Below are 22,242 nucleotides of genomic sequence, written 5' to 3'. Positions count from 1 at the left end.
GACTAGATTGTTTTCATTCAAAGTAGGAGTGTTCTGGGATACAAAGATGAAACTGACTGCATGCTGGGGGTGGGCAGAGAAACACAGTGAACAGGTGAGCTAAGCCTCCTAAGCCTTGAAGAAGCGCACAGTGTTGAGCAGTGTTCAACAGCAGATTGAAATGGATTAAAATAATCATTTGTTTTATTTTACTTAGAAAATACAAGAACTGCATAAATATAACATATACCTCTATGCATATACAGTGGTACCTCGCAAGACGGAAATAATTCGTTCTGCGGGTCATGCCGTCTTATGAAATTTTCGTCTTGTGGAAACAAACGGCAGGCGGCAAAAAAAAATCGCCTTGCGAGACGCGGCCATAGAAAGCTTTGTCTTGCGAGGCAACAAAGAATCACTAGACGCTTTCATCTAGCGAGTTTTTCGTTGCGCAAGACATTCGTCTTGTGAGGTACCACTGTAGTATCATTTGTATCTATCTATCTAACCCTTCCTAGCTGATGCACCACAGCAGAGACTTCACACCAACAATTCTGTTCCTATGTTTTCCTGCCAATTCTCATCCTCCTCTTCTCCCCTAAAGCTTGGATCATATTGTGGCAGGGAACACTTTTTGGAACTCCCTGCCTATTGATATAAAACAGGTGCCTTTGCCGTGCTCTTTTCAGGACTGACTAAAAATGTTTTTGTTTAGGCAAGACTTTCTAGCGATGCAGAATGTTGACATGTGTTTCAAGCTGTTTCTAGCTTTATCATCAGTCTAAATTAATTTTTGAAAGTTTGAAATAGCTGGTTTTTAATTGCTTTTTGACAATTGTATTGTTTTATTCTTCTTGTAAGCTGCTTTCATGTGTTTCTTCTTACAATCAAGCAGTCTATAAATTTCATGAAATAAATAAAATTATTTTTCAGAGTAAATAAAGAAGCTGGAAGGTGGTGGACTCTCTTCCACTGGATGTTTTTAAGCAGAACTCGGATGGCCACCTGCCAGGGATGCTTGAGCTGCGATTCCTGCATTGCAGGGGGTGGACTGGATGACCCTTGGGGGTACCTTCCAACTCTACAACTCTATGATGCCATGTGTTGTCTTTCTCTTTGGCACTCCACACCCAGGTGGGGAGTGAACAAAAGCCTCAGCCATTCCCACCTCATTCCTTGTTCAGGTGTTTTGGACTAGAACTGCCATCTGCCCCAGCCAGCATGGCTCTCCTGGCTGGGATGGAGAGCAGTTGGGAGATGAAATCTTCTGGAGGATTATTTGTTTGGCAGAGGCTGTTGGGTGACCACATGGCATCATCCCGTCAGCCCCCCAGGCACCAGGGATGCCTCCAAGCCACCACCCTCTAACCCGGATCGGCCCCGCTGCCCGCAGGCACCTTTTCAGCCACATGAGTGCCAAGGTTGCTCCAACTTTTGGCCAAGCTGCTCCATGCATCTCCTTCTCTGCCTCCAGGATGTTCTGCAGCGTTTTGAACTTGGTTGGATTTGATTCATAAACAGCTCGTATTTTCTGAAATGGAACCAAACGGAAAGAACACAGAAAGGCCAATTCAACAACACAGAGAACATGGCACAGGTGACAAATAGTAAGAAATCAAGAGTCATTTTTGCTCTCTTCATTTCTACCATCTCCCTTGTACATCTCACTTTTGTTTTGAGGAGCGAGGGGAAGGCAGTGGCTGCTACCAATTTTGAATTCTCACCATGTAATTAAAAATCTTTTTAAGTAGGGGCTGCTTCCTCGATGGCTAACACCCACCTGCCCACTGGCTCCCCTTTCCCCACACCTGGCCGCCTCATCCTCCCTCTACACCTGACCAACGCTCCCTCCCTTTTGCCAAACTGCTCTCTGAAGCATCTTGCTCCTTTAAACAAGCTAATCTGGGCCACCAGCCTGTGAACTGCAGCATGACAACAGACTTGTGGTTTTATTATACAAGCAAGAAATACCACTTTCAACAAGAGAATTATATAATTGTAGAGTCGGAAGGGACCCAGAGGGTCTTTTATTCCAAGCCCCTGTAATGCAGGAATCTCAACTAAGATTGCAAGATAGGAAACTTCTGTATATCTGGTGAGGCTATTTGTCCCTCTAGCCCAGTATTTACTATTCTAATTGGTGGCAGCTCTCCAGGGGGTCTTTGGTGGCAAGGGGTCTTTCCCATCAGCCGCCCTCTTAACTGAAGATGCCCTGGGGGACTGAACCTGGAAACCAGGGCCATAGTTAATGGGGGGAGGGGTAGCCAGAGTCTCATCCCTGGGTGAAGCCAGAGGGACACCACTGAGGCTCCCAGCTTGCAGGGGCTTCCTCTGACCATGCCCCCTCCTTGCGGCATCAAGTCTTTCATAGAGTGGACCTGAGCTGCTGAGAACCAGAGGGATGCTAATTTGCTAGGGGATGCAAGAAAACCTGGAAAAAGAGCCTCCTTTCCCCCTGTCTGTTTTTGGAACTGTTTGCAGAAGAGAAATCTTGGAGAAGGTTGCTCTCCAAGCAAAGTTGAAAAGGGGAAGCTTTCTTTCTTTCTTTTGTTTCCCTCAACATCTCAGAGATCAATTAAAAGCGGTGAAGAGATCAGAACATCACCTCCTGCCCTTTTTGGGAACAGAAGCACTTTGGAGTATTGCTTGCTTTTGTGTTTTCTCTCTCTCTCTCTCTCTCTGTGTGTGTGTGTGTGTGTGTATGTGTGTGTGTGTTTGGATTTAGAGGACAACATACATGTTTACACTATGAGAATACATAAAGAGGGCACTGGTGTATACAATCAGCTACAAAAACTGAGTCCTCTTTATACTGAAAATAAAATACCTGTAATGAAAGAAATGTGATGCTGATATACGAAGCACTTTGTATTTATCCCTTCCTGTAATTTGGAAGGAAAATGTAGTCAATCCACTTTAAATTCTTCAGCAATTTTTTAAAGGAAACTTGTGGGGTATTTAATCTTTTATTTTATTATTTAGAGCCTTAAACTACAAGCCTTTACTACTCAGAAGTCCCAATGAATTCAATGGAGCTTACTCCCAGGTAACTGTGTAAAGATTCTGCAGTCTTATACTTATATGCCTGATTATTACTACAGTTTCTATCATCATTATTAGTAGTGGTGGTAGAAGTGGTATATCATACAGTCATAATACTTCTTAGAAGTCCTCAAATGATCTATTACTCTGTGAGGAGATCTACTTAAGGTTGAATGAAAGACACATACAAAGGCAACTTTAGTATTTGGAAAGACTTCTCCAGCTTCTTTTAAACTACTTTTTATGCCCTTTATAAACAAATGTGTTGAGGGGTGTGTGTGTGTGTGTGTGTGTGTGTGTGTGTGTGTGAGAGAGAGAGAGAGAGAGAGAGAGAGAGAGAGAGAGAGAGAGAGAGAGAGAGAGACTGGGTCTTTGCCCCTGGGTGACAGAAAGCCTAGTTTTGGCCCTGCTAGAACCTCCTCCTGCCAGCAAAGCAGCTGCTTCCCCCTGGGTTCTGGTCCTGCTCTGCCCACCATTGTAGTGCAATTCCCACTTGACTGGCCATCCTCTCCCAAAGACTCACAAATGCCCTTACCTTAATGTTCCCAGAGAGGTCAGCTTTGACTGGTGCATACACAATGGGCGTCCCCAAGCAATCTGAAAGGAAAAGGAGCAGCCTGGCATTAATACAAACCACAGCTGCCACGGAATGGAGCCCAGAATCGGGCACTGGAATATAGCTATAATGAAGAAAATCACATATCATTTGAGTTTTTGACAAGGACTAGAACCTCCAGACACTTTTTATATGATTTGGTATTCATTTATTACATAGGCAGCAGAACCATCTTTTTGAAGACAGCCCTTGTCAGACACCTGGCAAATCTGAACCACATTGACAATTGAATAACATGCATATTCTTGACTTTTCAATGGTGGCTCAGGATATGCAAACCCTTTTATATTAACAGAGTTTTCTGTTTGGCTGTCAGTCACATTGAATCCTGGAATTGTAGAGCTGGAAGGTACCACGAGGGTCATCCTGTCCAGCCTCCTGCAATGCAGGTGACTCCTGGGATAGCTCAGGCAGTTAAGCACGAGAATCTTAATCTTTAGGTCAGGGGTTTGAGCCCCACGTTGGACGAAAGGAACCTGCATTGCAGGAGGCTGGACATGCTGAACCAGGTATCAGGAGGGGTGAAAGTCTCCAAGGAGAGGTACCTAGGACTGTTATTATTATTATTATTTAATAGATTTATATACCACCCTTCATCAAAAGATCTCAGGGCAGCTCAGAAGATAAAAATACAAGGTCAAAGCACAAAAACAACAAAAGAACAACCCCCTCCCACAATCACATTTTAAAGGCAGTAGAGTATTAATCAGCCCAAGGCCTGGTTGAAGAGGAAAGATTTCCCTGGCACCTAAAGATATGCAAAGAAGGCACCAGGCGGACCTCTCTGGGGAGAGCACCCCCACACACAAATGGGGAGCCAGGATGGAAAAGGCTCTGTTCCAGCATTGCCACCCTCCGGACCTCATGTGGAGGAGGCACACTGAGAAGGGCCTCAGAGGATGAACACAGAGTCCAGGATGGTTTATACGGGGAGAGGCAGTGCTTGAGGACTTGCGGTCCTGAGCTGTTTAATTTGGGAGGAACTGCAAAGGTCTTCTAATCCAACCAGAGATGATGCAGCATGGGAGGTGGGCAGAGGGGCCAAATCAATTTCTCTCAACCTAACTGACACTGAAGGGGTGTTGTGGGGATAATAAGGAAAACCAGACGCATGGCAGTGTGATCTCTTTGGAGAGACAGTCCAAACATTATAAAGTTGGATGCGCCCACACCCTGTACCTGCTTAACACATGCATTCAGCGTCAGCACCAACAGCCTTTTAGTACTTCCAGAAAATCTTTTGTTGGGCAGTTTCTAGTTGCAAGGAGTTCCACAGTTTCCCCCAACCCTGTGATATCTTCACAGCTCACATTAGTTTATGAAGCCGTCAGGTATTCATACTGTTTTGGAGGGAGAAACACTTTGCTAGATCTCAAGTGAACCAGTTTACCCACATAGAGTACCCATAAGAAGCAGTTTGGCTCTCAAAGCAGCCTTTGTACGGCTGATCAGACTAAGGGGGTTTGCGGGGAGGGGCTGCAAAGAGAATATAATAGCTCCTACTGTGAAGCCTAGGAGAGAACAAGCCTGCCTATTGTCTGTCGAAAGCATTCTCTGGAGTGATGAAATCGGTCAGAGGGAGATGTCTCTCAACACAGCGCAAGGGTGGAGAATCTCAGCAGGATCCACTGGCTGCATTGCCATTGATGTTGCCAGACTACAAGTCCCACTGGCCATGATGGCTCTGGTGAAGAGAAATTGATAGACGAGTTGGAAGGGGTCCCAATGGTCATCTAGTCAAACCCCACACTAAGCTGGTGCCCGGCACACCTGGGGGGGCCACAGATTCCTCAGCCCTTATTTTTCTGTCTAGCATCCATGTGTTCGCCCTCTTTCACCAAATCAATTAAAATGGGTGGGGAAATGGGCATCCAGCCTAGTTCTGATGCCCTGCCCAATGCCCACAGGTGGTGGTCAGGATCCCTGAGCCGCCCTGCTCTCCTCCAGATGTTTCAGACTCCAACTCCCATCAGCCACAGCCAGAATGGCCAGTAGTCAGGGATGGTGGATGAGAGTTGGAGTCCACCTGGCGAGCCGTGCCCCCCCCCCCACAATCTATCATGTCTGAAAGGGGCTTTCTACAGTTTCAGGCAGGGGTCCCAGTCAGCCCCACCTGGATACAAAGCCCATGTGAACCAGCGTGGCTCAATGGTTACAGTGTCAGACTGGGACCTGGGAGACCAGTTTTCAGATCCGCACTCAGCCATGAAGCTCCCTGCATGGCCTTGGGCTGCTCACGGCCTCCCAGGCAAACCTACCCCACAGGGTTGTGGTGGGTATTAAATGGGGAGGGAGAGAGCCCTGGGAGCTGCCTTGAGCTTCTTGGGAGAAAAAGGTGGGATAGAAATGCAATTAACAAATGACTCTTTCAAATCAGAACCAGTGAAGGCAGTGAAGGTCCTGTGTGAGTGTCTGGAGGCAGTTGGAGGATGGATGGCAGCTAACAGATTGAGGTTGAATCATGACAAGACAGAAGTACTGTTTTTGGGGGGACAGGGGGTGGGCAGGTGTGGAGGAATCCCTGCTCCTGAATGGGGTAACTGTGCCCCTGAAGGACCAGGTGCGCAGCCTGGGAGTCATTTTGTCCATGGAGGTGCAGGTTAATTCTGTTTCCAGGGCAGCTGTTTATCAGCTCCATCTGGTATGCAGGCTGAAGAAGAAGAAGAAGAGTTTGGATTTGATATCCTGCTTTATCACTACCCGAAGGAGTCTCAAAGCAGCTAACAATCTCCTTTCCCTTCCTCCTCCACAACAAACACTCTGTGAGGTGGGTGGGGCTGAGAGACTTCAGAGAAGTGTGACTAGCCCAAGGTCACCCAGCAGCTGCATGTGGAGGAGCGGAGACGCGAACCCGGTTCCCCAGATTACGAGTCTACCACTCTTAACCACTGCACCACACTGGCTGAGACCCTAACTGCCAGGGGACTGTCTCGCCAGAGTGGTGCATGCTCTGGCTATCTCTTGCTTGGACTACTGCAATGCGCTCTATGTGGGGCTACCTTTGAAGGTGAGCCGGAAACTACAACTAATCCAGAATGCGGCAGCTAGACTGGTGACTGGGAGCAGCCGCCGAGACCATATAACACCAGTCTTGAAAGAGCTACATTGGCTCCCAGTACGTTTCCGAGCACAATTCAAAGTTTCATTTCACTGTATCTGAAGAAGTGTGCATGCACACGAAAGCTCATACCAAAATAAAAACTTAGTTGGTCTTTAAGGTGCTACTGAAGGAATTTTTTTTATTTTACAATTCAAAGTGTTGGTGCTGACCTTGAAAACCCTAAATGGCCTCGGTCCAGTATACCTGAAGGAGTGTCTCCACCTCCATCGTTCTGCCCGGACACTGAGGTCCGGTGCCGAGGGCCTTCTGGCGGTTCCCTCGCTGTGAGAAGCCAAGTTACAGGGAACCAGGTAGAGGGCCTTCTTGGTAGTGGCACCCGCCCTGTGGAACGCCCTCCCATCAGATGTCAAAGAGAAAAACAACTACCAGACTTTTAGAGGACATCTGAAGGCAGCCCTGTTCAGGGAAGCTTTTAATGTTTAATAAATTATTGTATTTTAATACTTCTGTTGGAAGCCGCCCTGAGTACCAGGGGAAACCCAGCCAGATGGGTGGGGTATTATTTATTTATTTATTTATTTATTACTACTACTACTACTACTACTACTAAGCAGGTGACTCCATGTGCCACTTCAGCCACAGCCTTTCCCTTCAAGGTGAAGCGAGAGCCCAGTGGGTCTTCATGGTTCTGAATGGAAGGGCTGCTTTAAATAGAATCATGAGATGTTTGCCTTTGATGGGCTTCAGATATTAGTCTGGCCCAGGATGGCAGCAGCTGTCTGCAGTTTCAGACAGGAGTCTTTCGCAGCCCAAACAGGGAAAAGCAGGGGATTGAACCTGGGACATTCTGCATGAAGGCAGCTGCTCTGCCACTCAACTTTGGCCTCATCCAGGCCACCTATGGGCGAGTCCAAAGCGCCCCAGGCGGCCAGGTGGGGAGACAACCCCCGCCCAACTTTCTAACAGTTCCCAAGAGCTTTTGCTCTTCAGTGCCACCTTCCCACCGGCCAGATGCAACAACAGACCCAACATTCTTGCCTTTCTGGTTCCAGCCCCACAATACCTGCCTGTAGGCAAGTTTACCAGCTACCTGAGCAAGAGCCATGGCTGAGTGGCAGAGCAGCTGCCTTGCAAGAGTCACATGCCCATTTGGCCCAAGGGGAGACGCGTTTCCACCCCCCCACCCCCAGGTGCCTGCACCTAGAGCCAACTGCGTCAGAGGAAGGGCCTGAACCTGAGTAGCAGGATTTTCAGCAGCTGTTGCTGCGTCAAACCGGTCAGGCAGCATCCCATGCAGATGCAGAGTGCAAAAGGTTGCAGGAGGGAGGAGGACGAGAGGAAGATGACGGACCTTCTTCTGTGGCCCTGCCTGATTAGCCAACTTTCCCCCCTGTTGGGAAAGAGAAGCCAGGAAAGGCCTTGTTGCCAACTGAGCGCAGGAGAGCAGTCAGCTCAAATTGGGGTTCACAACAATGGCTAGACTCTCAGGCAGACATGCCACCTGGAGGAGACACTCCAAGTGAAGTCTCAACCTTTTACAGGATATTTTTTAGTTCCACACCAAATTTCCAGAAATATATGGTCCCTTGGTCCACTCCAGGATGTATGGGGTGTTAGGGGAGGGATAGTACCTCTGGTGGGGTAGTTTGCTCATCTTTGGCATGCAACAGCAGCTGCATCCCAAAAATGGCCTCGACCAGGTGAGGATGGTCGCTGGCTCTCAAACCCTTGGGGAGTTAGGGACTTCCCCTGCATGCCAAGACAGGCTCTGGCAGATTGAGCAGATGTGACCCGTGGTGGATCCAATGGTCAAGAGGGCAGTTTCTGCCCCTGTTGTAGAGGGAAGAGAGGGGCAAATGCATAGCTGCCAAGTTTTCCCTTTTCTTGCGAGGAAGCCTATTCAGCATAAGGGGAAATCCCTTAAAAAAAGGGATAACTTGGCAGCTTTGGGCAGATGGGGCTCATCCACCTGAGAAAGGAGCCCATCTAAGAGAAGGAAACTCTTATCGTAAACCTCCACTGCCTTGTGGGACATCTTTGGGAGAAGAAAAGGCTAAGGAATAAACCCTGCACAAATCCAGAGTGGAGCCCCTAAGATGATCTCTAAAACACAGTCGTTGGATTTCACACTCTATTGTCTCCCAAGACAGATCGCTGTCAACACTGGTCCACTCCTTTGTACTATCCCCCTGCTTTGCATTAATTATGGTTACAAACTGGGATTCTAACATTTATATACACATTCATACTCCTACATTTCAGAGATCTGGTCCGCCTTTGCCAATCTGGAGTGTTGGCTGGGAGTGATGGGAGTTGTAGTCCAAAATATCTCGAGGACATCAGGTGGGCAAGGGCTAGATTAGCTGATCCACTTTGAGCCTCTACAAAACAGCTGGAGGAAGCTCAGTGTTGGGAGATTCAGGGCAGATAAATGAAAGCACTTATACATGCAGCACAAGGTTAAACTATGGGACTCCCTCCCACAAGAAGCTATCTGAGCGATGCTTCTGAATCCCAGATGTTGAAAGCCACAGGAGGGGAGAGTTCCTCTTGCGCCTGGGTCCTGCTTGCGGGCTTCTCATTGTGGCATCTGGTTGGAATATGACACTAAATATAAGCGAAACTAAAGTAGTGCCATGGTCAGATCACTTCCTGGTGCAACTGGACTTCTCCGTGACCCTTCCCCTCTGCAGGGAGGTGGGACCGATTTGGATGGTCCGCCCCCACCACTTAATGGATCCAAATGGTTTCCAGAGAGTGGTAGGGGATGCTTTATCCCATGTTGATGGCCTTTCAGCTGATTCCCTGATGGCCCACTGGAATGTGGAGTTAACCAGGGCTATTGACTGGTTAACAGAAAAATAACAGTGATCTCATTGTGGGAGTTTACTATAGATCACCAAACTGAGGACACAGATGTTGCCTTCCTGGAACAGATGACCAGGCATTCAAAAGGAAGTGAGATAGTAGTAATGGGGGATTTCAACTATCCTGATATTTGTTGGATGTCAAACTCAGCCAAGAGCATAAGGTCGAACAGATTCCTCACTGGCCTTGCAGACAACTTCATTGTCCAGAAAGTGGGAGAAGCAACAAGAGGATCAGCCATTTTAGATCTGATCCTAACCAATAGTGATGACCTGGTTAGTGGGGTAGAAGTGGCAGGATCATTAGGTGGGAGTGATCATGCTCTTCTGGAGTTTAACCGAGTTAAGATTTAAAAGGGATATGTACAAAAAAATGGAAAAAGGGTGAAATCACCAGAGAGGAATTCAAACATATAGCCAGCACATGTAGAGACAAAGTCAGAAAAGCACATGTAGAGACAAAGTCAGAGGGAAAAATAGGGGAAGTGAACAACTGGCTTCGCAAATGGTGCAAACAGGAACGGTTTGGATTCCTAGATCACGGTCTGCAGTTTCTTGAAGATGGACTTCTGGCAAGTGATGGACTGCACCTCACAAAAGTTGGGAGGAATGTTTTTGCCACAAAACTCAAAAACCTCATCAGGAGGGCTTTAAACTGACTTATGTGGGGGAGGGAGACAGTGGTCCTGAAGGTAGGAGTCTATCAAATGCTGAAGATGATCATCCAAATGTCAAGGACCAAATGGAGCAAGCAGCATGCAGACCTAGTGGTGGGACGAAAATATCCTTAAATAAGAGACATGGGGGAATGATCAACGGTCTTCAATGTCTGTACACTAATGCACAGAGCATGGGAAATAAACAAGATGAACTTGAGCTCTTGGTACAGCAAACTAAATATGACATAATAGGCATCACTGAAACCTGGTGGGATGAGTCTCATGACTGGAATGTAGTAATAGAGGGATACAATCTATTTAAGAGAAATAGACCAAACAGGAAAGGAGGAGGAGTAGCTTTATATGTTAGGGATATGTATACCTGTGAAGAGATCCAGGATTTAAAACTTCAAAGCCAAATTGAGAGTATCTGGGTCAAAATTAAGGGAGAGAAAAACAACAGTGATCTCATTGTGGGAGTTTACTATAGATCCCCAAGCCAAACTGAGGACACAGATGATGCCTTCCTGGAACAGATGGCCAAGCATTCCAAAGGAAGTGAGATAGTAGTAATGGGGGATTTCAACTATCCTGATATTTGTTGGATGTCAAACTCAGCCAAGAGCATAAGGTCGAACAGATTCCTCACTGGCCTTGCAGACAACTTCATTGTCCAGAAAGTGGGAGAAGCAACAAGAGGATCAGCCATTTTAGATCTGGTCCTAACCAATAGTGATGACTTGGTTAGTGGGGTAGAAGTGGCAGGATCATTAGGTGGGAGTGACCATGATCTTCTGGAGTTTATTATCCAGCGGAAAGGAGCAACCAAGCATACTAAGGTCCAAATTCTAGACTTTAAGAAAGCCAACTTCAGAAAACTTAGGGAAACGCTGGGTGAAATCCCATGGACAGTAATACTAAAAGGGAAGGGAGTTTATGATGGTTGGGAGTTTGTTAAAAGGGAGATATTAAAAGCACAACTTCAGGCAATACCAATGAGACGGAAACATGGAAGGTGCCTAAAGAAGCCAGGCTGGCTATCTAAAGAACTTTTGACTGAGTTAAGATTTAAAAGGGATATGTACAAAAAATGGAAAAGGGGGGAAATCTCCAGAGAGGAATTCAAACATATAGCCAGCACGTGTAGAGACAAAGTCAGAAAAGCTAAAGCACAGAATGAACTCAGGCTCGCTAGAGAGGTTAAAAGCAACAAAAAGGGCTTTTATGGGTATGTCCGTAGCAAAAGGAAAAACAAGGAAACAGTGGGGTCACTCAGAGGAGAAGATGGTGAAATGCAAACAGGGGACAGAGAAAGGGCAGAACTCCTCAATGCCTTCTTTGCCTCAGTCTTCTCCAAGAAAGAAAACAACGCCCGACCTGAAGAATATGGAGCAGATGATTCAGCAGGGGAAACACAGCCCAGAATAAGTAAGGAGGTAGTACAAGAATACTTGGCTAGTTTAGATGTATTCAAGTCTCCAGGGCCAGATGAACTACATCCAAGAGTATTAAAAGAACTGGCAGAGGTGATTTCAGAACCACTGGCAATAATCTTTGAAAATTCCTGGAGAACAGGCGAAGTTCCAGCAGACTGGAGGAGGGCAAATGTTGTCCCTATTTTCAAAAAGGGGAAAAGAGAGGACCCAAACAATTACCGCCCAGTCAGCCTGACATCAATACCAGGAAAGATTCTAGAGCAGATCATTAAGCAAACAGTCTGTGAGCACCTAGAAAGAAACTCTGTGATCACTAAAAGTCAGCATGGGTTCCTGAAAAATAAGTCATGTCAGACTAATCTGATCTCATTTTTTGACAGAATTACAAGCCTGGTAGATGAAGGGAACGCTGTGGATGTAACCTATCTTGATTTCAGCAAGGCCTTTGACAAGGTGCCCCATGATATTCTTGTAAAGAAGCTGGTAAAATGTGGGCTAGACAATGCTACCATTCAGTGGATTTGTAACTGGCTTACTGACCGAACCCAAAGGGTGCTCATCAATGGCTCCTCCTCATCCTGGAGAGTAGTGACTAGTGCGGTGTCACAGGGTTCTGTCTTGGGCCCAGTCTTGTTCAACATCTTTATCAATGACTTGGATGATGGGCTTGAGGGCATCCTGAGCAAGTTTGCAGATGACACCAAATTGGGAGGGGTGGCTAACACCCCAGAGGACAGGATCACACTTCAGAATGACCTTAACAGATTAGACAACTGGGCCAAAGCAAACAAGATGAATTTTAACAAGGAGAAATGTAAAGTACTACACTTGGGCAAAAAAAATGAAAGGCACAAATACAGGATGGGAGACACCTGGCTTGAGAGCAGTACATGTGAAAAGGATCTAGGAGTCTTGGTAGACCAAAAACTTGACATGAGTCAGCAGTGTGATGCAGCAGCTAAAAAAGCCAATGCAATTCTGGGCTGCATCAATAGGAGTATAGCATCTAGATCAAGGGAAGTAATAGTACCACTGTATTCTGCTCTGGTCAGACCTCACCTGGAGTACTGTGTCCAGTTCTGGGCACCACAGTTCAAGAAGGATACTGATAAGCTGGAACGTGTCCAGAAGAGGGCAACCAAAATGGTCAAAGGCCTGGAAACGATGCCTTATGAGGAACGGCTTAGGGAGCTGGGTATGTTTAGCCTGGAGAAGAGAAGGTTAAGGGGTGATATGATAACCATGTTCAAATATATAAAAGGATGTCATATGGAGGAGGGAGAAAGGTTGTTTTCTGCTGCTCCGGAGAAGCGGACACGGAGCAACGGATTCAAACTACAAGAAAGAAAATTCCACCTAAACATTAGGAAGAACTTCCTGACAGTAAGAGCTGTTCGGCAGTGGAATTTGCTGCCAAGGAGTGTGGTGGAGTCTCCTTCTTTGGAGGTCTTTAAGCAGAGGCTTGACAGCCATCTGTCAGGAATGCTTTGATGGTGTTTCCTGCTTGGCAGGGGGTTGGACTGGATGGCCCTTGTGGTCTCTTCCAACTCTATGATTCTATGATTCTATGATTCTATATTGATTTCAGCAAGGCCTTTGACAAGGTGCCCCATGATATTCTTATAAAGAAGCTGGAAAAATGTGGGCTAGACTATGCTACCATTCAGTGGATTTGTAACTGGCTGACTAACCGAACCCAAAGGGTGCTCATCAGTGGCTCCTCCTCATCCTGGAGAGAAGTGACTAGTGGGGTGCCACAAGGTTCTGTCTTGGGCCCAGTCTTATTCAAGATCTTTATCAATGACTTGGATGATGGGCTTGAGGGCATCCTGAGCAAGTTTGCAGATGACACCAAATTGGGAGGGGTGGCTAATACCCCAGAGGACAGGATCACACTTCAAAATGACCTTAACAGATTAGATAACTGGGCCAAAGCAAACAAGATGAATTTTAACAAGGAGAAATGTAAGGTACTACACTTGGGCAAAAAAATTGAAAGGCACAAATACAGGATGGGAGACACCTGGCTTGAGAGCAGTACATGTGAAAAGGATCTAGGAGTCTTGGTAGACCACAGACTTGACATGAGTCAGCAGTGTGATGCAGCAGCTAAAAAAGCCAATGCAATTCTGGGCTGCATCAATAGGAGTATAGCATCTAGATCAAGGGAAGTAATAGTACCACTGTATTCTGCTCTGGTCAGACCTCACCTGGAGTACTGTGTCCAGTTCTGGGCACCACAGTTCAAGAAGGATACTGACAAGCTGGAACGTGTCCAGAAGAGGGCAACCAAAATGGTCAAAGGCCTGGAAACGATGCCTTATGAGGAACGGCTTAGGGAGTTGGGTATGTTTAGCCTGGAGAAGAGAAGGTTAAGGGGTGATATGATAGCCATGTTCAAATATACAAAAGGATGTTATATAGAGGAGGGAGAAAGATTGTTTTCTGCTGCTCCAGAGAAGCGGACATGGAACAATGGATTCAAACTACAAGAAAGAAAATTCCACCTAAACATTAGGAAGAACTTCCTGACAGTAAGAGCTGTTCGGCAGTGGAATTTGCTACCAATGAGTGTGGTGGAGTCTCCTTCTTTGGAGGTCTTTAAGCGGAGGCTTGACAGGCATATGTCAGGAATGCTTTGATGGTGTTTCCTGCTTGGCAGGGGGTTGGACTGGATGGCCCTTGTGGTCTCTTCCAACTCTATGATTCTATGATTCTAAGACTGTCTTTTTAAAAGGGAAGCTTTTAATCTTTAAGTAATTGGTATATTCTAATATTTCTGTTGGAAGCCGCCCAGAGTGGCTGGGGAAACCCAGCCAGATGAGCAGGGTATAAATATTATTATTATTATTATTATTATTATTATTATTATTACAGGATGCTGGACTAGATGGGGCACTGGCCTGATCCAGCAGGCTCTCCTTATGCCCTCATACAGAACGCAATGAAGTTTATAGAACAGGTTGCACTTTTCAGGAAGTGCTTTATGAAATAGCAACAGATCACCCTAAATGGAAAGCTATCCTCTCCCCACCCCCAAAAAACACCCTGGGGAGAATCCTTCAAGTTTTGACAAAGCTCCCAGAGGAAGAAGCTGCATAGCTGCTGGGCAGATGGAAAGCAAAGATAAGTGTGGGATTTGCCCCAGTGGATTTCTCTTCTAGGGTGCAGCACTTGGAAGGAGCTCTTGCTCAAGAAGACGTCTGGGCATGAAGAAAGAACAGCCAGTCACTGCTCCACACTCAAGGGAGAGCCAGGGCAGGGCAGGGTGCTGCTCCAACAAGCCAGCTCCTTGCCTCTGCCACTCCCTTGCCGCTAGATTGGATCAAATCCCCTGATCGCCACACATACAGGCTCCATTTGGCATCAAGGCCATTGCACAGGGATGGGGGTGGGGGTGGGGTTGCTGAATTCTGCTAGTTCAACATGACTCCTTCCCCAAAGTAAGGCAATTTCCACAGGTTGCTCTGATTCAGTTTTACATTCTTGCACTCAACCAGCCTCTCAAACTGTGTGCTTAACAACTGGCCATTATAAGAACTACGAAACTCCTTTTGGGAGCTGTGTTGCTTTCCCAACTCCCTGCTTTTCCTTTTTGTGTCCTGTCTCTTAGATCGTAAGCCTGCAGACCACAGACTGCCTTGTTTCCACTGTTTAAAAATGCTCTAGACTAGAGAGACAGAGAATCCCCCAGGTGAGCAGGGCTGAGCTGTACTTACTCAGTGGGCCTGGATATACATACGGTATCAGAACCCTGCTTCATTGTTCCTGAGTCTCAGCCTTCTGAACTGGTCCCCAGCCTGATCCCGTCCCAGATTAAGACCTTTTATGAGCTCTGGCTCTCATGAATTTAAGGTTGTTTTTTTTTAACAATTGACAGCTCCGCTCAACAGATACCCTGAGGCTGGTACAGTGAGAAGGCAGTGCATAAAACATAATCGGCCCAAGGTGCCCAGGGAGCAAAGAGTTCCAGTTACATCCATTATGAAAGTGCGCTCCTTATTTGACAAGCCAGCGATCACTTTCCTTATGTGGCGCATTTTGATCACTGCCGGCAAGAAATGCAGCCAGGCAGGACAAAGCGCTCAGCGGCTCCTTGGCAAACATTTGCTCAACTTCTCCGTTTACCCCGTGGCCTCAACACAGAGGTTTTCCTTAGACAAACCCTGCTCAGAGGAGCCTGCTCCAGCATCTCCTGAAGGCAGAAAAACAGACAACTGCCCCCACCCACAAATAATCCTTCATGGAAAATAAAGATATCTAGGTGCACACACTGTGCCATGTAATACTCAGGATAAAGCCCAGAAGCCACACCCCACAATTCTAGGCCGTGGCTACTCCAGCGGAAAGATACTCTGTGCATGCTCAGAAAGACACCATTTATCTCAAAAACAGTGTTGAAGATGGGGTCTGGATACTGACCCCATGAACCAGGGAAGCCATTCAAGGACAGGGCTGGGTGCCAAGGATCTCAGAGAGGAGCAGAGAGAGGAGCCAGACGCTGCCTCAGCTTCACAGCAGTTGGCCAGTCCCTCTACAGCAGGCACCCCCAAACTGCGGCCCTCCAGATTTTTGGCCCACAACTCCCATGATTCCTAGCTAACAGGACCAGTGGTCGAGGAAGATGGGAATTGTAGTCCAAAACATCTGGAGGGCCGAAGTTTGGGGATGCCTGCTCTACAGCAAGCTCTCCTCCTCCACTGACACCCAGATCATGAAGAGCCGTGTGTTGCTGAGCAACAGGCCTAGAGGGGAATCCCTCCTTCTTGCTATAGTTGACAACTGCTTGGGAGGAGTCCGGAGGAAGAGGGCTGGAGAGCAAAGGAGGGGCAGACGCCAGTCCCAGCAACGTCTTCAACTAGGGTTTTCCTTTTCTGAATAAAGAAGCTGACTTCACATTGAGTCTTCCTTCTGACCTGTAGATTAACCTGCCTCTCCTGACAGCCCCCTGACATCCTGTGGTTTCCAACAATTGGTATTCGAAAGCATTGCTGCCTTCCAGTGTGGAGGCAGAGCCACCAACAGCCCTCTCCTCCTCCATGAATTTGTCCGGTCCTTTTTTAAATCCAAGCTGGTGGCCATTGCAGCCTCCTGTGGGAGGGAATTCCAAAGCTGAACTACCGGTACGTACTGAGTGCAGAAGCCCTTTCACTGTCCTGAATCTTCCTTCCTTCATCCTGAATCTTGGAGGAGTTAATGGCTGCTCCCAGAGGACATGCTGCAATTGAGGTGCCTTTCTGAGCATGTCCAGAGCACCTTTCCATGATCTGGAGGGATGCAGCCAGTCCCTGGGAAAACCAGAAGCACAAAGGCTTTGCAAAGAGAAGGTAATGCCCACTTTTGTGGAGACTGTGGACAGGCAGAGAGAAGGTTTCCTCCCTGTCTCGCCATACAAAAATCAATTGGGGTTACCCAGTAAATCTCAGTGTTGGAAGAATCAGGACAGCCTTCTTTAAATAGCAGAAGCTTAAAACAATGGAACCTGCTCCAACAAGATGCAGTTATGGCCACCAACCTGGATGGCTTTAAGACAGGATTGGGCAAATCCATGAAGGATCATGGCTACTATAATATTCTTGTGCAAATCTCAGGGGGCCCCTCTGATATTTGGCCTCTTATTCTCCATCCTTGAATGACATAGCTTTCACATGCACACGAAAGCTCATACCAATGGCAAACTTAGTTGGTCTCTAAGGTGCTACTGGAAGGAATTTTTTATTTTGTTTTGAACACGGCTACCTACCTGTAAATAGGATCAGCCAGGTGAGGTGAGAAAAGGCCCACCCATTTGTCTCTATGGCAACAGAGCAACTTCTCTGGGCATGTAAACAGCAGTATTTAACTAGCAAGCTGAGGCCATTAGCTTAGCCAAGAGACTAGTCAAACTGGATCAATAGGTTTCCTCTCACTGATTCTAATTCTGCATGCCCAGGATTGGAAGGGACATGTTGGTATCATCCAGCCTGATGCCCCCCCAAAAAAAACCGTAACAATGCTATAGCCGGGAATCACAGGTGGGGAGAGCGCTGTTGCGCTTCTGTGCTTTCCGGGGGGGGGGCTGGTTGCCCATTGTGAGAAAAGGATGTTGGACTTCAGGGTGCCCTGGTCGGATCCAGCAGCATCCTTCTGATGGTCATTTCTTCAGCTGCGTTAAAAAAAACCCATTTCTCTTGTAGGGCTGGAGGCAAGAAAAAGAGGTTGTTGGGTGCTGCCAAGATCAAGCCTCTGGATTTAGAAGGAAAACGGAGTCCCTGCTTCTCAGAGTGGGAAAATGCCAGACACACACCTGCAGGATAAGGCTAGGCTGGCAATTAGGTAACCCAAGTGGCACCTCCCCACAGGTTCCTCTCCCCAGCCACACCTTTGCAGGCCCAAGGGAACAGCAAAGCCCTGGCCAAAACTTGTCGGAAGAGACAGATGGAAACCTTAGGAAAGAGTTGCAGTTTCCAGCAACCAGCATTCGGAAATATTGCTGCCTCCCATTGTGGGGGAAGAGCAGAGCCATCCTGGCTACCAGCCACTGATTGCCCCCCAATGCCTCCTGTGGGAGGGAGTTCCAGAGTTTAACTATGTCAGTGATGGGCAACCTTTTGAGCTTGGTGTGTCAAAATTCGCCAAAAAACCGAGCATAACTCAGGTGGTTGTCACTTCAAGAGAAAAACCATAATTTTGCGATATTTATAGTTTAAATAACAAAAATGTATAATTGTAATATATAACTGTATTTAATAAACCAAAAATTAATTATTTAACCAAACCAAACCAAACTAAAAACCCCTTCTTTATCACAAAGTGCCCAGAGTTGTTAAGCTTTTTGGGGGGAGCTGCTGACCAAAGTTTTGGAGTTTTTTTGGGGGGGGTGCAAAAGTTGCTTTGTTTTTTGGGGGGGATGCCCCAAAGCTGCTGCGCTTCTTTAGGGGGAAAGAGAACAGAAATAAATGACGAATAATACCTTCGCTGGAACTAACACGCAGCACCGACATAGTCTGCCAAAGCGCCAAAAAACCCAGCACAGAACAGGTTAAAAAACGAACGCTGTTACACCCCATCACAGTTTGCCAAACTGCCAAAAAACAGCACAGAAAGGGTTAAAAAACCAATCTCTGGCTACCAGCAACAACAACAACAACAAAGGATCTGGGTTTTAACAGCAGAGACAAGCTGTAGGAGGAGCGGGAGAACAAAGGGGGGGGGACAACAACAACAACACGAATGGGCCAATGGGGCGCGTGCCAGCAGTGAGGGCTCTGCGTGTCACGTCTGACATGTGTGTCATAGGTTCGCCATCACTGAAGTATGTGCTGCATGAGGAAGTCACTTCTTTACTCGGTCCTGAATCTTCCAACGCTCTGCTTCATCAGATGTCCCCAAGTTCTAGCATTATGAGAGAGGGAGAAAAACTTTCCTCTAGCTACCCAGTTTCTGCAGGCCATGCATAATTTTATAAATTTCTATCCTGCCACCTCTCACTTGCCTTTTCTCTAAATTACAAAGTCCCAAACGTTGCAACCTTTCCTCTTAGGAGAGTCCCTCCATCCCTTTCATCATTTTGGATGCCCTTTCCTGAACCTTTTCCAACCCTGAAATATATTTTCTGAGGTGAGGTGAGCAGAAATTATAGCTGAATGGCACCTCTTTATTCTGAAGCAGTCTTCCTTTGAATGCCAGCTACTGGTGGACCTGAAAGATCTTTCAAGCTCCAGCAGCATTTCAGGGAGAGCAGCCTTGGCCAACTTGGTGCCCTCAAGATGTTCTGAGCCAAGTAACAGGATAGACAGTCCTGTTTTTTAACTGCACCACCCCCTTTCGTACATAAAATGCTCTTCTTTTGCATAACAGCTGTCTTTGTCCTCACAACAACTCTACTGAAATTAAGTCATTTCTTTTCTTGAAGTGGAGAAGCTGAGGCAGAGCACAAAACAGCGGATGACTCCATGCCAAGGGCTCCAAAGCTGCTGCGGGACAAAGATTCAAACCCTGGTCTCCCAGCACTCTACCTCACCACCAGAGGAAGCCACCTTAACACCGAGTCTGGCCTGAGGTCCCTCTTGCTCATGCGGTCCACATCAGATCTCTGCAGCCTGGAGTCCCCAGAGGTTGTTGGACTACAACTCCCAATACCCCCGGCCAACTTGGTCAATGGTCAGGGGTGATGAGAGTTGTACTCTTAACAACCTTGAGGGGCCCAGGTTAGCAAAAGCTGATCTATATTGACTGACAGCGGGTCTCCAAGGGTTCAGACCTGGGTGTCTCCCAGCCCTACCTGGAGACAGCAGTGACTGAGATGGGAGTTGGGTGTCCAGAAGCACAGAGACTCCATCCCTGAACTGGCACCGTTTATTCCAAGCACCTCAGAACAGTACTGCTAAATCAGGCTAGACCTGCCTTTGGCAATCCTGCAATCAAGCTTTTGACAATGGCCCACTAGATGTTTTGAGCAGGGTGCAAGCATGATGCCCTCCTGCTTTGCCCCTAGTATTTGGCACAGATATAAAGTACTGCCTCCTAACATGCAGGTTCCACACAATGTCACTCAGGTCTGCAATTCACCCATAAAGACAGCTGAAAAGAAAAGAAAACCACTACTGCTGCCAGGCTGTGCAGTGAAGAGATGTTAAGAGACATAATAGGCCTGGCCCAGCCTGGTCCCCTCCAGATGGAGAAGAGCAAAACTCTAATGCCCAATGCAAGAGGAAGCACTCAAAATAATCAATAGCAATATTCAATACAAGAGGTTTATTTATTGAATTTATATCCCACCTTCCCTCCAAGGAGCTCACGGTCGCCCATACACTTCTGTCCGCCACCATTTTATCCTAACAACAACCCTGTGAGGTAGGTTAGGCTGAGAGGCAGTGATTGGCCTCAGGTCATCCAGTGGCTGAGTGGGAATTTGAACCCTGGTCTTTCCCACTCTAACACCACTCTGGGTCGAGAACTATTTATAGTCCTTTTTATCATTAAAAGTTATCTTCATTGGATCAGACTGTACAGGTTGTGGGATCTTGGTGGTTTCTTTCACCTGTTATAAACTGCCATTTGTGTACAGCATTGCAGAAAAGCAACATACAAATTGAGAACGGAATGAAAATTATTCTACTCTTTGGATAGTGGCAGACCAGCCTCTCTCTCTTAGCCTCACCCCCTCCCTCCGCAAAATGGGCGGGGGGAGAAGCAGGCCCCCTACCTGGCAGGGCTGTTGTCCGAATTATGACAAGAAAACGCGATGAAGCCTTGGGACACGTCTAGACGCCTCCCATGTGCCCTGGCTACCAGCTGCTCTCCTTAAGTGTCCCTGAGCGCGCGCACATCTCCTCTTTGTACCAAACGGTTTGCTCCTCAAAGAGATCCGCGCCCGAAAGTGCCGCCCGTCGCGCGCTCCCCCCGCACTTTCTGCCGAAGGCGCCTCACGAGTCTCCTGCTGGAAGGAAGGAGGCGGCCGAGGCGCGGGACGCTCGCAGCATAGCTGCCAAGTTATCCCTTTTTTAACGGGATTTCCCCTTATGCTGAATAGGCTTCCTCGCGAGAAAAGGGGAAACTTGGCAGCTATGGCTCGCAGCGCCGGCCGGAGCGCGGCCCCGCTCCGCCTTCGCCCGGCCGCGCAGCAGCGGCTTCAGCCCCGCATTGCAAGCGCGCTCCGGTCCCCGCCCGCGGCAGCTGCTCCGGAGTAAGCGCGAGGGCTCCGCCGCCGCCGCGGGTGACTGGCGAGGGAGGGCTCGGGTCCGGGATCCGCGCTGGCTCACCGAAGAAGGGCGGCAGGTGCGCCACGGCCTCCAGGAAGGGCTCTGTGTCGATCTGCTTGTCGGCCGGCAGCGCCTTGAACTCGTACTCCAGCAGCAGCGCCATGGCGCCCCGACGCCACACCGCCAGCACCCCGAGCCAGCCGAGCCCAGCCAGGCAGCGAGCAGCCCGCCAGGCAGCCGGCGAGGCGCCGCTTCCTGGGGCGGAGCTCGGTCCGTCGCCGCCCCGAGGGAAGGCGGAACTGCCCGCCCTGCGCAGCCGGCGCCCGGGGACGCCCCGACGCCGGACAGGGAGCGTGGCCAGAGGACGGGGGAACGGTCTCCCGGGGGAGGTGGCGGACTCTCCTTCCCAGGAGAATAAAAAAATTCCTTCAGTAGCACCTTAAAGACCAACTAAGTTTTTATTTTGGTATGAGCTTTCGTGTGCATGCACACTTCGTCGGATACACTGAGACAGAATCCACCAGACCTTTATGTATATTCAGGGGGGGGATGGGTGATGGGAGTGGTAAACCTGTAGATGGCTGTTAACTACTGCTGATGACTGCACTTTTTCAAGACTGAAGGATTTTTTTAATTTTGCTTCGACTCAGCCCAACACAGCTACCTACCTGTAACTTCCCAAGAGAGCTTGAATAAGGCCCTCGACCTTTGCTGCTGCTGCTGCTGCTGCTGCTGTTCCAGGTGTTAACAGCTCCCATCCCATGGTCGCCAACCTGGAAGTCAACTTGCCCAGGGCTGGATGTAAAGCACAACCTCCTTGGTCAAACTCCAACTCTCCATAAGCCTCGATGCGTTTTTTTGCCCTTTCTGGGCTCTTTTAGGGCTGCTTTGTCCTTTTA

The 22,242-nt window shown here is 47.9% G+C and overlaps 1 protein-coding gene across 1 annotated transcript in view; it reads right to left on the bottom strand.

Annotated features, from left to right (window-relative positions):
• The window catches only part of GLTP (glycolipid transfer protein), a 30,519-nt gene extending 8,892 nt beyond the window's left edge, over positions 1-21,627 (bottom strand). The window contains exons 1-3 of the mRNA XM_035134853.3: positions 21,404-21,627; positions 3,557-3,618; positions 1,377-1,510 (exon numbers count right to left, since the gene is read on the bottom strand). Coding sequence (XP_034990744.1) covers positions 1,377-1,510; positions 3,557-3,618; positions 21,404-21,506 — 299 coding nt within the window. The 5' untranslated portion in view covers positions 21,507-21,627. The remainder of the gene's footprint in view (positions 1-1,376; positions 1,511-3,556; positions 3,619-21,403) is intronic.
• Positions 21,628-22,242: the final 615 nt, after the last annotated feature.

The sequence above is a fragment of the Zootoca vivipara genome, chromosome 12, assembly GCF_965207765.1.
Source record: "Zootoca vivipara chromosome 12, rZooViv2.hap1.1, whole genome shotgun sequence".
In the NCBI taxonomy this organism is placed as follows: domain Eukaryota; kingdom Metazoa; phylum Chordata; class Lepidosauria; order Squamata; family Lacertidae; genus Zootoca; species Zootoca vivipara.
This window is presented reverse-complemented; position numbering and strand designations above follow the sequence as displayed.